Consider the following 13,426-nt stretch of genomic DNA (forward strand, 5'->3'; position numbering starts at 1 on the left):
GTATTATGTTTTTATTATTAATTATAAATTTATTTTTCTTGAACCCTTAAAAGGATATCTAAAAATATTATTAGATTTGTCAATGCTAATTTCTTGTCAAATGTAGGGAAAATAGAGGGATTAATTAAACAACTTCTTGGCCTCCCATCATGTTGTGGTTAGGCATGGGGCCTTTGGAAGTATCTGATGTTAGATTTGTCAATGGAATAAAGTGATCCTAGCTGTTCGACAACTGGAATAAAGAGTGAATGATGATTAACAAAGAAAACAAATAATACATGCACACATAAAAATGATTAACCTCCTAAGAAGCTACTTTTCAATATTCACAAGATTATTCCATAACAAACTAATGAAAGTACATGAAATCCAAAAAGTGAACATGAGAAAAAGAAACAAGCTGGAATACCTAGCAAACAAAAACTTAATCTCACTTCTTTATGGAGGTGATGAGACGAATTCTATCCCACTCCTCTCCCTCTCTTTGCTGGACCTCTTCAATTAATTCGTCTCCGGGTTTGAACAGGTCCAATTTCTCAAGTTTTTTCATCTGCAACAATCCATGTGGAAATTTTTTCATTCTACAACAAGTCCAAATCTTGAGAGTCCTCAGATTACACAATGCTCCTTCCTCAACTGTCAATTCTTCCAAATTAGATAAACCAACCAGTTCTAGGCTTTCAAGTTGAAGAAATCCTCCAAAGGAACAAACCATTTTCTTTCCAACATATGAGCCACATGATAATGTAAGACTTCTCAAGGTTGGGAGCTTCTCTAGAATCAACATTGGGTCATCCTTTAGCTTACAGTCGCACAAAGTGAGTTCGAGGAGGTTGGGAGGGTAGAATTCAGTTTGCTCTGGTAATTTGTCCACCTTTCCTTGTAGGCCCACTTTATAGAGATAGGTGTGGCGTGAGAAAGACATGAGTCCTGGTATCAATGTTTTGTCTTCAACAAAATGCTGCTGCCACTTCCATCCAAACTGAATTACTAATTCCTCTTTCTTCTTACAACCCATCGAATCCTTCAAAACCAAGGTCCGAAGAGTTGTCAATTCAGCAATAGAATCAAAAAACCCCTTCTCCAAATACGGAGTCAACCATCCCGTTAAATTTAGTGTCCTCAGTTGGGTAAGTTTTCCTAAGCCATCCCCCTCCAACCAACTTCCTGGCCGTAATGCTAATGTTTGAAGATTGGTGAGTTGCTCCACACCCAAATAACCATTCATGCACTTATTTAATTTGGATTGACTTGAGATCTCGCCACCACGACAATTTAGATGTCTCAATTCCCGCAATTTCCAAATTGTACAAGGTATGTAGGAATCAGTGTATCCTAAATTGAGATTTTGCAGATTAACAAGTCTCTTAATGGATGATGGAAGCGTTACTCTATCAGTTCCCTTTATGCATAAGAATTTCAAGTGGATGAGTTCTCCTATCTCCTTTGGGAGGATATAATTCCCCTTTATCCTCCCTAGATCCAATACACTAAGCAATTTAACGTGCTCTCGTATAGATCTCCAATCCCTTCTCTCAATAGGGTCAGCAAAGAAAATCAAAGATCTAAGAAGTGAATTATGCAAATGCTGAGAAATGTTGTTCTTGACGAGATGTTGATGAATGCTTAACCGACGAACACTACTAGGAAATGCGAAATCAATGTTTTCATGTACCTCAAAAAGTTTTGCATCTCTGGCCTCTGAAATAGCAAGGTCCCGAAGGAGATCATGTATGCGACAAGACATCACTCTTCCATTTGCCTTCTTTCGAGCCACCTGAACCATGCTTCTGTGGATCAGTTCATACAAATAATCTTCAGCAATGTCTTCTAACTTTTCTTTGCCTCTTCTTTCAACAAAACCTTCAGCAATCCATAAGTGAATCAACTTACTAGCCTTGATTTCAGAGGCTTCTGGGAAAATACCACAGTAAAGAAAACATGACTTCAAGTAATAAGGCAAGTCATTGTAACTTAAGGCCAGAATTCCAAAACATGACTCCGGGCCTCGATTCAGATGCCAATCTATATTTGCAAGTACTCTCTCCCATGATGGTTCTGTCTTCTCTTTCGTTGACAATAAGCCTCCTAACACCACAATCGCAAGGGGCAAACCTTTACATTTTGCCACAATTTTCCTTCCCAATTCCTCCAACGCTTTAGATAAAGAAAGAGGTGTAATATCTCTCGCTCCAAAAGTCTTCTTGAGAAAGAGTTCCCAACTCTCATTACCATCCATAATGCGGAGTTCATAGACAAGAGCCTGTGAATCGGTGTGCCCAACAACTTCATGCGGATTGGCTTGTGCAGCAATTTCTTTATTTCGGGTGGTCATCAGCACTTTGCTGCCATTCCTAGACTCAGGAAGATAGGAGCGCAAGCTACTCCAAGCTTCAATACTCCATACATCATCCATGGCTACCAGGTACTTCTTGTCGTTGAGGCATTCACGAAGCTTCCCACCTAGCTCGTCCTCTCCCATCTCTCTCATTTCTTTCTTTTCTTCATTGCTGAGGGAGATGACAGAACTGATGATGCTGAGTAGAAGCTCCCTTGGCTTGAATTCTTGAGAAACATAAACCCAAGCTTGACAATCAAAGTGCTGCTTAACATCACTATGATTGTAGACTTTCTTAGCAAGAGTTGTCTTGCCTAGGCCGCCCATTCCCACAATGGACACCACTGCTCTCGGCTGCATCGGATCTTCCTTAATCAGCATCTGCTTCACCACCTCCATACCATCTTTGATCTCCACCACGTCAGTCTCTTCAACAGTTGGGGTCCGCCGCTCCTGCTGAGAAACTCCATGATCAGTACTGGTCGAGCTGGGAGTCACTAGGGCTTCAAGACCATACTTGGATCTATTGACCATGATCTTCTCTATCATGACATTGATCTCCTTCACCCGACTGTCGAGCTCGTGTATGAAAGGTAACTTGTCCGCGAATCCTACGCAGGTAGGTAAGCGCTTAAGGAACTTGAGATTTTTGAGCCTTTTCTGCCTCTGGTTATCCATGTTGAAGATGAACTCATCGATGACATCTTCAGCATCATGGGCTACCTCTCTGATCTGCTCCACCCACAGCTTGATTCTTTCATCGTATATGCACTTTGAATCCGCGTCTTTGAGGAAGAGGCGCATCCATTTGAGCTCATTGCGCAGCAGCTTCACCTGGCCTTCTACTTCTCCAAATAGAGAAGCTTCTTGTATAACCAAGTTGCTCAACTTCGCCAGGAAAAACGCAACACTGCTTTCTGCCATTTTTGGGCTACTCCTCTTCTTCCAGTGAGAAAGAAAAGCTATAACGTTTCAACAGAGTTGGTTCCCGGATTCTGAAAGAGAATAAAGAAAGGAAAAGGGTAAAGTATGTATGGTGTGGTTCACAGGGTAAAGAAAGGAGAATAAAGAAAATACTCTCCGTATATTCTTTTGCATTTTTCCTTGATTTCTCGGCAACCAAGCACACGATAATTTGAAATTAAAATACAGAGAACCACCTTAGAATCATAGTACTATGTGGGCTACAAGGGTTCTTACGAACTGCGGAAAAACAAGAGAAACCAAGAATTTGAATCTTGAATTTCTTTTTCATCATTTAGGACCCCCAAGAGAAATCATACATCCAAATAAGATTACACAACCCCACGGTTTTCTTGACAACCAAGCAACTAATGATTTAAAATCAACATACTCTCTAGGTAAAATTTTTGACAGCTACTTGTACCTCAGCATCAGGGCTCCCTTGGAGCATCGCTAGGATCCGTACCCATCTCGCCGTGACCACCTGGCATAATTCCTGCGGAGAAGCATGTTCTGGGCTTTAGCACATCTCGTCGTGATCACCTGGCATGGCTCATGCGGAGTACTTGGCCTTCGCAGTGTGCATATAGATATAATGATATACACATATGGACCTATATATATAGGGAGCTCCTTGGCCGACCTAGCCGCTCCACCTACACCTAGGCACATAATCGAACGTCTGATGCTTGGTGATGTCGTATACCTGCATTGACCCTATGAATTTATCGTAACCGATCTACACCTAAAAAACAATTAAAAAAATTTCAAAAGATATATAATTAAAAAATAAATTGATCGATAAATAAAAATTTATTAATTTAAAAATAATAAGGATGATTTTATTTCTTTTCTTTTCCTTTAAAAAATTGAAACTTGCATAAATTGCAAAACTAAAAAAACATATTTGAAAGGATATAAAATTAAAAGAATTTGTTTATTATATAATTTAAATAAAAATTGGATATTGAAAGACACATTAATATTAAATTCTTATATTATAGATAACAAATTTTTATGATTGGTAGTCTCATTTTTTTCAAGTATAATTGAATTTTATACAATAAATGGAAAAATAATAAATCTGGAAATTAAATTTATTTTGGCCTTATGATATTTTATTAACAAGACATTTCTCAAAATTAGTTTTTAAGAATATTCTAGAAAATAAGTGTTATAAAAATATCAAATATGTATTATTATAAGAAGAAATTTAAAAAATTAAATGTGATGAGGGTTTCAGATATTTTTTTATTTTAATTGAAATTAATATAAAATTGAATAAAAAAATATATGAAACGTGATGAGGGTTTAGAGTTTTTTTATTTTAATTGAAATGAATAAAATATTATTTAATTTAAAAATAAAGAAATAAAAAGCCAAATTTCATAAGGGTTTCAAAAAAAAAAATTCTTTTATAGAAATGAATTAGATACTAATTTAATTTACAAAATAAAAAAGTCATTCTCACGCTGATTCTCCTTATTCTAGTGGCTCTAAGCACCATTACTTCCCAGTCCATTCATCTATTCTTTCATCTGTTTTTTTTCCTCACAATCCAAACACACCCATAAGCATAACCTATAACCATTGTAAATATTAGAAAGTATCTAAAATAAGTCAATTGAAAAGTTTCCTAATAAAAAATATTCTTGTTAGTGAGTTTCCTATTATTATAAAAGAAATAGATTTCTTTTAGAAAAAACATTTTTGACAATTATAAATCTAGTTTCTTATATGAAATCTTCCTCTATGATTAGGAAAATATATAAGAAAAGATTTTGATCAAAATATAGTCCCTTTTTTTTTTTTTTTTGTAATTGGGACTTTAGGATTTGAAAGCTCAAGGATTGTAATCTTCTTCAATAATAATGAAAGTTATTCATCTTTGTTTGTAAATGTAGACTTTGAGTCAAACCGTGAAAATCATTGTGTGCTTTGTGTGTTTTGTTTTCATTTTCATTTTCTTTTTTTCCTCCCTATTATTATTATATGTTGTAATTTTTCACAACAAATTGGTATCAAGAGCACATATTATTAGACCTGAAATGAAGACAAATTTTGAGGTTGAGAAGTTTGATGGAAGAAACAATTTTAGTTTGTGACATATCAATATGTGTGCCTTATTTGTTCAATTATTTTTTTTATAAGAATTTAATTTATCTCCTATTTGACTTACAGACTACTAGCATACATTAGATATATGATATTGCACCTCCAGATGATTTGCGCATTTGCAGACTGTGTACTACTATATTAGAGGCCATACATGAGATGGATAGCTTAGATGCTTCATTTAGTGTTGATGCTACCACATAGCTCCTGCCTTGATTAGGAGATGTACGACCTATAGGACAAGGGCCTCATATGAAGGAGATTAGGCATCCACCAATTGTTTCCCAAGCGCGACCATCGATTGACATTAGTCCATCACCTCATCAGTAGCTGATATCATCCATTACTTGATCGGGAAGTGTACAAATTAGAGAGAGAGGAGCTCATATGAGAAAGACTAGACATACATCTGCTCTTAGAGATGCACCATCAATTGACATCAATCCGCCACCTGTTGAGGAGACTCTTATTACACCTGTGGAGGTGCCATCCATCCCACTTGTAGTACTATTTGTTGCATCATTACCACAATCGATAGAGGTTACATTGGTTGATGAGGAATTAGTCCATATAAAAAATGATGATCAACGAGGACAAAATAATGATTATGGTTGAGGACGTGATAGGAAACATGGTCGTTGAGCTCATGGGGGGTACATGTCAGCCCCATAAAGCCAATAATGGAATATGCATATTATGGACATCCACAATGGAAGAGGGAGACTCCTTCGTGCGGTACACATTGAGGATGTTACTACATGACTTGTATTTTGAATACTGTTAGTATTTTGTACATCAGTATTTTGGACAAATGCTCAAGATGTATATTTATACTTGTTTCATTTTGGATCGACTAACTTTTTATTAATGTAAGTTCTATGGTATTCTACCTATTTTGGACTTATTTTACATAAAATAGTATTGTTACTATTTTGGAAAGGTGTCGATTTAATTGGCATTTGGTTTACTTGTTTTGAATGGTTTTGGATTGAATGTCAAAATATCAATTATAATGTATATAGGTGATAAACTTTAAACATTTGGTTGTATAGAGGATAATACTACATAAATATATATAATTTTTTTTTCTTTTGTGGAAGGTGTCTCTTCAGCATAAATTCAAAATTTTCTACTATGTATGGAAATTATGGAAGGTGTCTGTATAAACCTTTTTTTTTTTTTTTTTTAATTGTGGAAGGTGTTTTTTCAAAAGACACCTTCAATATAAAATCAATATCAATTAAAATTTGTAGAATTGTGGAAAGTGTCTCTCGAAGAAACACCTTCAATATAAATCGAATTTTTTAGAAATTGTAGAAGGTGTCTTTTGAAGAGACACCTTCAATATAAAATCAAATTTATGAGACACATAGTATTATAAATTAAATTTTGTGAAATTGTGGAAAATGTCTCTTGGAAAGACACTTTCAGTATAAATCCAGGTTTTTGGGAATTGTAGAAAATGTCTATTGAAGAAACACCTTTAATATAAAATCAATATAAATTAAAATTTATGAAATTATGAAAGGTGTCTCCTTTAATATATATTGAATTTTGTGGAATTGTAGAAGATGTCTCTTCAAAAGACACCTTCACTATAAATCCAATTTTTTGAGAATTGTAAAAAGTGTCTTTTGAAGAGACATTTTTAATATAAAATCAAATTTAAGAGACACATGTTAGTATAAATTAAAATTTATGAAATTGTGGAAGGTGTCTTTTCAAAAGACACCTTTAGTATATATTGGAATTTGTGGAATTATGAGAAATGTCTCTTTAAGAGACAACTTTATTATAAATTCAATTTTCTTGGAATTGTAAAAGGTGTCTTTTCAAGAGACATTTTTAATATAAAATCAAATTCATGAGAAGTATGGTATAAATTCAAATTTATCAAATTGTGAAAAGTGTTTCTTCAAGAGACACCTTTAATATATATTGCATTTTGTAAAATTGTGAAAAATATCTTTTTTAGAAGACACCTTTAATATAAATCTAAATTTCTAGAATTATAGATGGTCGCTGTTGAAGAGACACCTTTTAACTCAAATCCAATTCTTTTAAATGGATATTATAAATTTAAAAATTATGAAAGGTGTCTTTTCAAAAAACACATTTGACATGACAAAAAATGTCGTAAATCTATCACTATTTTTCCAACTACCATTTTTTTAAGAATTATTTTTTAAAGTAGCCAAGAAGTTAAGAAAGCCCTTGAATTTTGGCCTACTTAGACCATGCCACCTGCTGTCATGCATGGGTTGTGCATGCTGCACGCGCAAGGCCATGTGCATGTGGGTATGTGGTGCTGCCACTTCTCAATCTTATTTCAATATTTTTCACTATTTCACCTTTTAAATTTATTGATTTTAATTATTTATAGACACTTTAAATACAAAATAATAATATATAATAACTAATTAATAAGAACAAATTTAATATGAAAATAAATTCATTAATTCTATTTATATAAAAATAAAAAATAAAATATATATTTCATAAAAAATTATATTTAATAATTTATATTAATTTTCTTTTAATTTTATTAAAAATTATTATTTTTTTGTTTATTATAATTGTACATTGATTGATACAATTCTTGGAAAAGAGGATACCACTCTTTAATGTAAATAGTACTATTTTTTATTTTCTTAGGAAAAAAATAACATTGAAGTGTGTTAAAAGTAACACTAGTTTGATTTACCGTTGTTATATGCTCGACGTTTTATGTAATAATGAAATAAAGTAGATTAAGTAGATATCATTTTCGCGATCAATTCATGATATTTCATCATTATATAAGATATCAAATACGTAACGAATGGTAACATATTTTACTATAAACCAAATAGAATTGATACATTTATTCCACTTCAGTAATACTTTTTTCATACATTTTTTCATAAAAAGAGTAGTACTTACCTTATTTTTCAAGGATTGTGTCGATTGATGTGCAACTTTAATATGCAAGAATTTTAATTTTTAATAAAATTAAGAGAAAATTAATATGAAATATTAAACATAATTCTTATAAAAAAAGTATATTTTATTTTTTTTTATATATTTTATATATATAAGAAATTTAAAAATTTAACCAAGTAAAAGGTTAGAACCACGGTCAAATTTAAGAAAAAAAGTTAAAACTACAATCAAGTTAAAGTCATAAACAACAAGTTAAAATCATAATAATTGATTTTGATTTTCATATGAAAATTTAGAAAGTTAAAAAAATATAAACAATAAAATCATATGAAAAAAATATTTTTATTTAATCTATCTATGATAAGATTTATCAAATAGATAAATAATTTATTTAGCATGAATATCTAAAATATTGTGTTTTAAACCTCTAAATTTATTCATTATGTATTTATTTTTATATTTAAAGTGTTTATAAATAATTAAATTTAATAAATATGAAAAAGATGAAACATTGAAAATTTTTTTTAAAAAAATTTGTGATAAAACTTTAGGCCTTGGTGAGGAGGTGAGTATGCAAATACAATTAGCATCTGTTCTTGGTGGTAGAGCTTTAACTACCATCATCCATTCCGCCCGCATTTTTTCTTTTTTCTAAATGTTCTTTTATCATTTTTATTAATATTCTAAACCCAATATATACTTTATTTAACTTGAAGTTAGTAGTAATATTTTTAGAATCAAATCAATGATTGAATTAAAAAAATTATAGGTTTACAGTTCATTAATCGATAGTCGTGATTGAACCAATTGTATTATAAATATATAATTTATATATTATAATAAAATTAAAATTAATTATAATAAGAAATTAAGAATATAAACATAATTGAAACATAATTGTTTATATCCTATTATTATTGTATTATTATATGTAATTAAATGATTAATTTTTTTTAATTCAAAAATAATTATTATATTATTTAATTTATATTATTTTAATACTTATCATTATAAAAATAAATATTCACTTAAATATTTATGTTCATTTAAGAGTTTAAATTAATGAAACTTGAAAAAAAAAAAAACAAATAAAAACCCAAGGTTACATTATTTAATTAATTTTTTTTTTTTTGTAAAAATTGACATAAAGTTTGCATATAGCCCAATGTTCGCCATTTCTTCCCCATGCTACTGCCACTTTTATTTTCTACACATGAAACCCATCCCACGTTGTAATTGACATAAAAATTTGGTCTCATAAATATAGATCAACTTTATAGGAAGTTACAAATGCCGTCTTGCATGGTGCATGGACGCGTTCTAAACACCAAAATTTGTTTATTATGTATTTATTTAATTTTTATATTAATTATTAATTATATATTATTATTAATTTATGATTAAAGGGTCCAGAAATAATTAAAATTAATAAAAATAAAAAAGATGAAAGAGTGAAAAAAGAAATAAAAATATTTCATAAGAGAATGTGTAAATAGCATATTAAACCCCAATTGCACCATCAATATCATTCTTCTTACAGAGCTTTCACATGCATAAACTTTTATCTACAGTTTTTGAACATCGAATCCACTAAATCAAACTGTTTAGCCTGAAGCAAAGCCTTCAAGAGAGTGTTGAATGGCCACACCGAGGGTTGGAGATCGAAACTTGGAATCCGAAGGAAGGTTCGGGTTGCGAGCTTTGCAATTGTGGGTTGAGGGTTTTACTCTCGACTGATCATTAAAGCGATGCGTTTTGGGGAGAGGCGCTAGGCCCATGGTTTGATTGGGGGTGTGGCAATCTAGGATTTGAGGAGGGCGGACTTGCAGTCCACGACGCAGGGCGATGGTGCGATGGGTGGTGAAGCAGGAAACCACGGCAGCGCCGACGGTAGTGGAGGTGGAATGAATGCGGAGGAGGAGGAGGAGAGAGGTTGGTTGATTGCGGGGGTCTGAAATTTTGGTGCACTTGGCGGTGACATAGTATCATATTGAAGCTAGTCAAGGGGCATTTTTGTAAGTTTGTGCCCTTAATAAATGAATTTTCTTAATTAAATAATTGAATAATGCTATTATCTTTGATCAAAATTTTTAAAATAGAAATTATTAAGTCACTAAAAAAACTCATGGAAGGAAATATGAAAAAAACATGTATGTACAAATGTAATGGTCTGACTTGATTCAAAATGAAAAATGGTTTACAGCCATTGAAGCTATAAGAAGAGTAAAATCAGCCTATGAAGCTATAAGAAGAGTAATTCATGTGCAAAATCAGCTAATAAAGGAATTGTGCAGAGGGACGAGTGTTGTATGCATTTTACACTACATGAGCCTGTAGAAGCAGTTGCTTCCAGAGATGAGAAGTTGGTAGGTTTTGGAACAGGGACACTTCAAGTATATGCTAATGAAATCCCCCATCCTCTCTATGATCACAAGGTCCTCTGTTTCTGCATTTGAAGCCTCCTGCATCCAACACAGTCATTCCTTTTCTATTAATTTTCTTCTACTTTCTTAGCAACCAAACGCCCAAGAAAAAAAGAACAGAAAGAAAAAAGAAAAAGACATACATTTGTATTGTTGTGATGAGACCCAGCATCCTCTACTTCCAGCACTACTTCATGCCACCACTGTTTCATCTCTTTCATCCTTTCCATCATTCTCTTGAACCTCTGCAACCATTCAAAACAATTTCAATGGCTTTTAGTTTCTGAGACAAGGCAGGAAAATTGTCCAAACCCGGGATTTTGAATTTTTTCTCATTATAAGCGACCCAAGAAGGCTCAAGAAACTAACAGTAATACAAACAACAGAATCAAAATACTTCGTGAATTCTTTTGCATTTTCCCTTCATTTCTCAGCATCCAAGCACACAATAATTTGAAATTGAAATACGTAAAAGCATCTTAGTATGTGGCCTGCAAGGGTTCTTAGGAAATGCGGGAAAACAAGAGAAACCCAGAATTTGAATCTTGAATTTCTTTTTCATCATATAGGACCCCCAAGAGAAATCATACATCCAAATAAGATTACACAACTAATTATTCACAGATCCAAATTTTTAACGCTACTTGTATACGTTAATCTTCAGTCTTCCCCATTTTTCAAGAGCCAGGAAACAACGAACAAACAAACAAATAAAAAGGAAAAAAGATAGTTGAAATAGAAATAGAAATGAAAAAAAAACAAATAAACAAACTTAAAAGCATCAACGCAATTTTCACAGCAACCAAACAACAAAAAATTCAAAATTAACGTAATTCAGTGCACCAACCTCAGGGTCAGGGTTATCTTGGGACACCACTGGGGATCCCGTAACCATCTCCCCGTGACCACTGACTCCGGTTCTTGGTGGAGAAACGACCGGCAGCAGTTCAGAAATGGACCGGCGAAGAGGAGGCAGAGGTGGCTGTTGTCACCTCTCGTATCCGGTGGTCCACGTTGCTGCTAGATGGATGGACACGTGATTCTCAATACACAAGGGGTTCTTGATTCAGCGGTTGCACCTGCAAAAGGCATCCGGACAGGGTGTCCGGACGCACCCTCCGATGGTCTTGTTAGCCATGGTGAAAGAGAGATATATAAATCAGTTGGCCTTTTATTAGGTACCAAGAGGTTACCAGGGGATCCCTTTCTTCTTCGTGTGAAGGCATATATATACAGCTTCAGGAGTACTGCTCCTTTCATTAATGGTGAGGAGATATTTTATGTTGTGATGATGATAATAGGTGTCAGTAGGAGCACTATCATCCTACGAATGGCTGTCAGGGACCATGGTAGGTGATGCGGCTGTCAGAGATCGTGGGAAGTGATTATGTAGAATGATCGTGGGAAGTGACTTGCTGTCACTTCCTCTTGTCTTCTCACTCTACAGGTGATGGGATGTGGGCCATGGCTGCTTGTTGTGATTGCGTGTAAGACTCGCTTTACTTTGATTGATCATCCAGACGATTTATATCCGGATGACTCATGCTGATTATCCGGATGTGTTGTGGAGACTATCCGGATGTCTACGCTCTGCCAGCGTCGTTTGCTCTTCCTTGGATAGGAGAAGCTGAAACGTCGTTTGCCTTTCCTTGAGGTGGTCCGGATAGGATAACTGCACCATGCATATCTTTAGGGGAATCCGGATGATGATGGTCCGGCTGATAATACGTGTCACGCGTCACCATGAGCTGCGTGCCACGTGTTTCCCAAGGGGAGGGGTCCCTACATTGCCCCCCTTTTTAACTTGCCTATTTTGCCCGAAAAAATGGGCGGGTTAAAAATAACTGGCTTTTGAAAATTGAAGATGTCCCTTCGTTTGACTGGGCCACGTGGCGAGTGGGGGTGCGGAAGCCAAAAAAGGCATTTATGACGAGCCGCCGACCCTGTGTATCCCCAGGCAATATGTCGTTTCAATGATAACATGGCTGTTGGTTTGGCTTTCCGAGGGGCTGTCCTGCTATAAATAGGGCACTGTACCTCTTTTTGCATTTTTTCTACTGCATTCTCTTGAGAGCCTTTCTTCTTTATTGGTTTTTTCTGTGCCCTTTGCTTCTCTGAGAAAAAACTTCGAAAGCTCTTTCGTACCAGTGTTTTTGTATCGCGACTTCGTTTGTTCGCTGCTGGTGATTTTGTACCGAGATAGTAACCGTTCTTCTTCTTCAGAGCTTTATCTGGTAAGTACCTCTTTGCTACTGTCATTCGTTTTGGTTGCGTTTGCTGGTTCTTTAAACTTGGTTTCTGGCTTGCGTGGGCATTTGTTTTGGGCAAGTCGCTTGCAATTGTTGTTGAATGTTGGTACTTTGTTGGTGTTCGGGGGGGGGGGGGGGGTTCTTGAGGGGTTTTTCTGACTGCTTTGGGTTAGGGTTTGTGTATTTTCTGACTGCTTGGTTTGAACCTTTGCATTGCTTTTGTATGTAGATCTTGATTTGGCTTTGTGGTAAGAAATGGCTCCAAAAAAGACTGTTTCATCTGCCCGGGTCAGCGAGGCTGGCGAAAAGGCGATAGACAAATTGAATGTGAAGGAGTTCCGGGAGCGGTTCTGCATCCCAAATGACGTGTCTATAGATTTGGTGAACGAGGAGGCGGCTATGCCTACTGAGAAAGG

The 13,426-nt window shown here is 34.5% G+C and overlaps 2 protein-coding genes across 2 annotated transcripts; both read right to left on the bottom strand.

The window, feature by feature from the left end:
* Positions 1-265: 265 nt before the first annotated feature.
* Positions 266-3,919, bottom strand: LOC100250090 (probable disease resistance protein RF45). Its single transcript, XM_059743226.1, has 2 exons — positions 3,726-3,919; positions 266-3,333 (listed from the first exon to the last, which is right to left on the bottom strand). Exon 2 carries the CDS (start codon positions 3,260-3,262, stop codon positions 431-433), a length of 2,832 nt encoding a protein of 943 aa, XP_059599209.1. The 5' UTR covers positions 3,263-3,333; positions 3,726-3,919; the 3' UTR covers positions 266-430.
* A 6,570-nt stretch (positions 3,920-10,489) lies between these two features.
* Positions 10,490-13,020, bottom strand: LOC132255190 (uncharacterized). Its single transcript, XM_059743057.1, has 4 exons — positions 12,907-13,020; positions 11,609-11,743; positions 10,905-11,006; positions 10,490-10,800 (listed from the first exon to the last, which is right to left on the bottom strand). Exons 1-4 carry the CDS (start codon positions 13,018-13,020, stop codon positions 10,660-10,662), a joined length of 492 nt encoding a protein of 163 aa, XP_059599040.1. The 3' UTR covers positions 10,490-10,659.
* Between the last annotated feature and the right edge of the window lie 406 nt (positions 13,021-13,426).

The sequence above is a fragment of the Vitis vinifera genome, chromosome 15, assembly GCF_030704535.1.
Source record: "Vitis vinifera cultivar Pinot Noir 40024 chromosome 15, ASM3070453v1".
Taxonomy (NCBI): Eukaryota; Viridiplantae; Streptophyta; class Magnoliopsida; order Vitales; family Vitaceae; genus Vitis; species Vitis vinifera.

Bases quoted from the DNA above. Each gene is read 5' to 3' on its own strand.
- LOC132255190 (XM_059743057.1), bottom strand. From the start codon at position 13,020: ATGACAGTAGCAAAGAGGTACTTACCAGATAAAGCTCTGAAGAAGAAG. The intron at 11,744-12,906 runs GTACGAAAGAGC...AGGTGACAACAG, and splicing joins GTCGCGATACAAAAACACTG to CCACCTCTGCCTCCTCTTCG. The intron at 10,801-10,904 runs GTATGTCTTTTT...TGTTGGATGCAG, and splicing joins CTCATCACAACAATACAAAT to GAGGCTTCAAATGCAGAAAC.
- LOC100250090 (XM_059743226.1), bottom strand. From the start codon at position 3,262: ATGGCAGAAAGCAGTGTTGCGTTTTTCCTGGCGAAGTTGAGCAACTTG.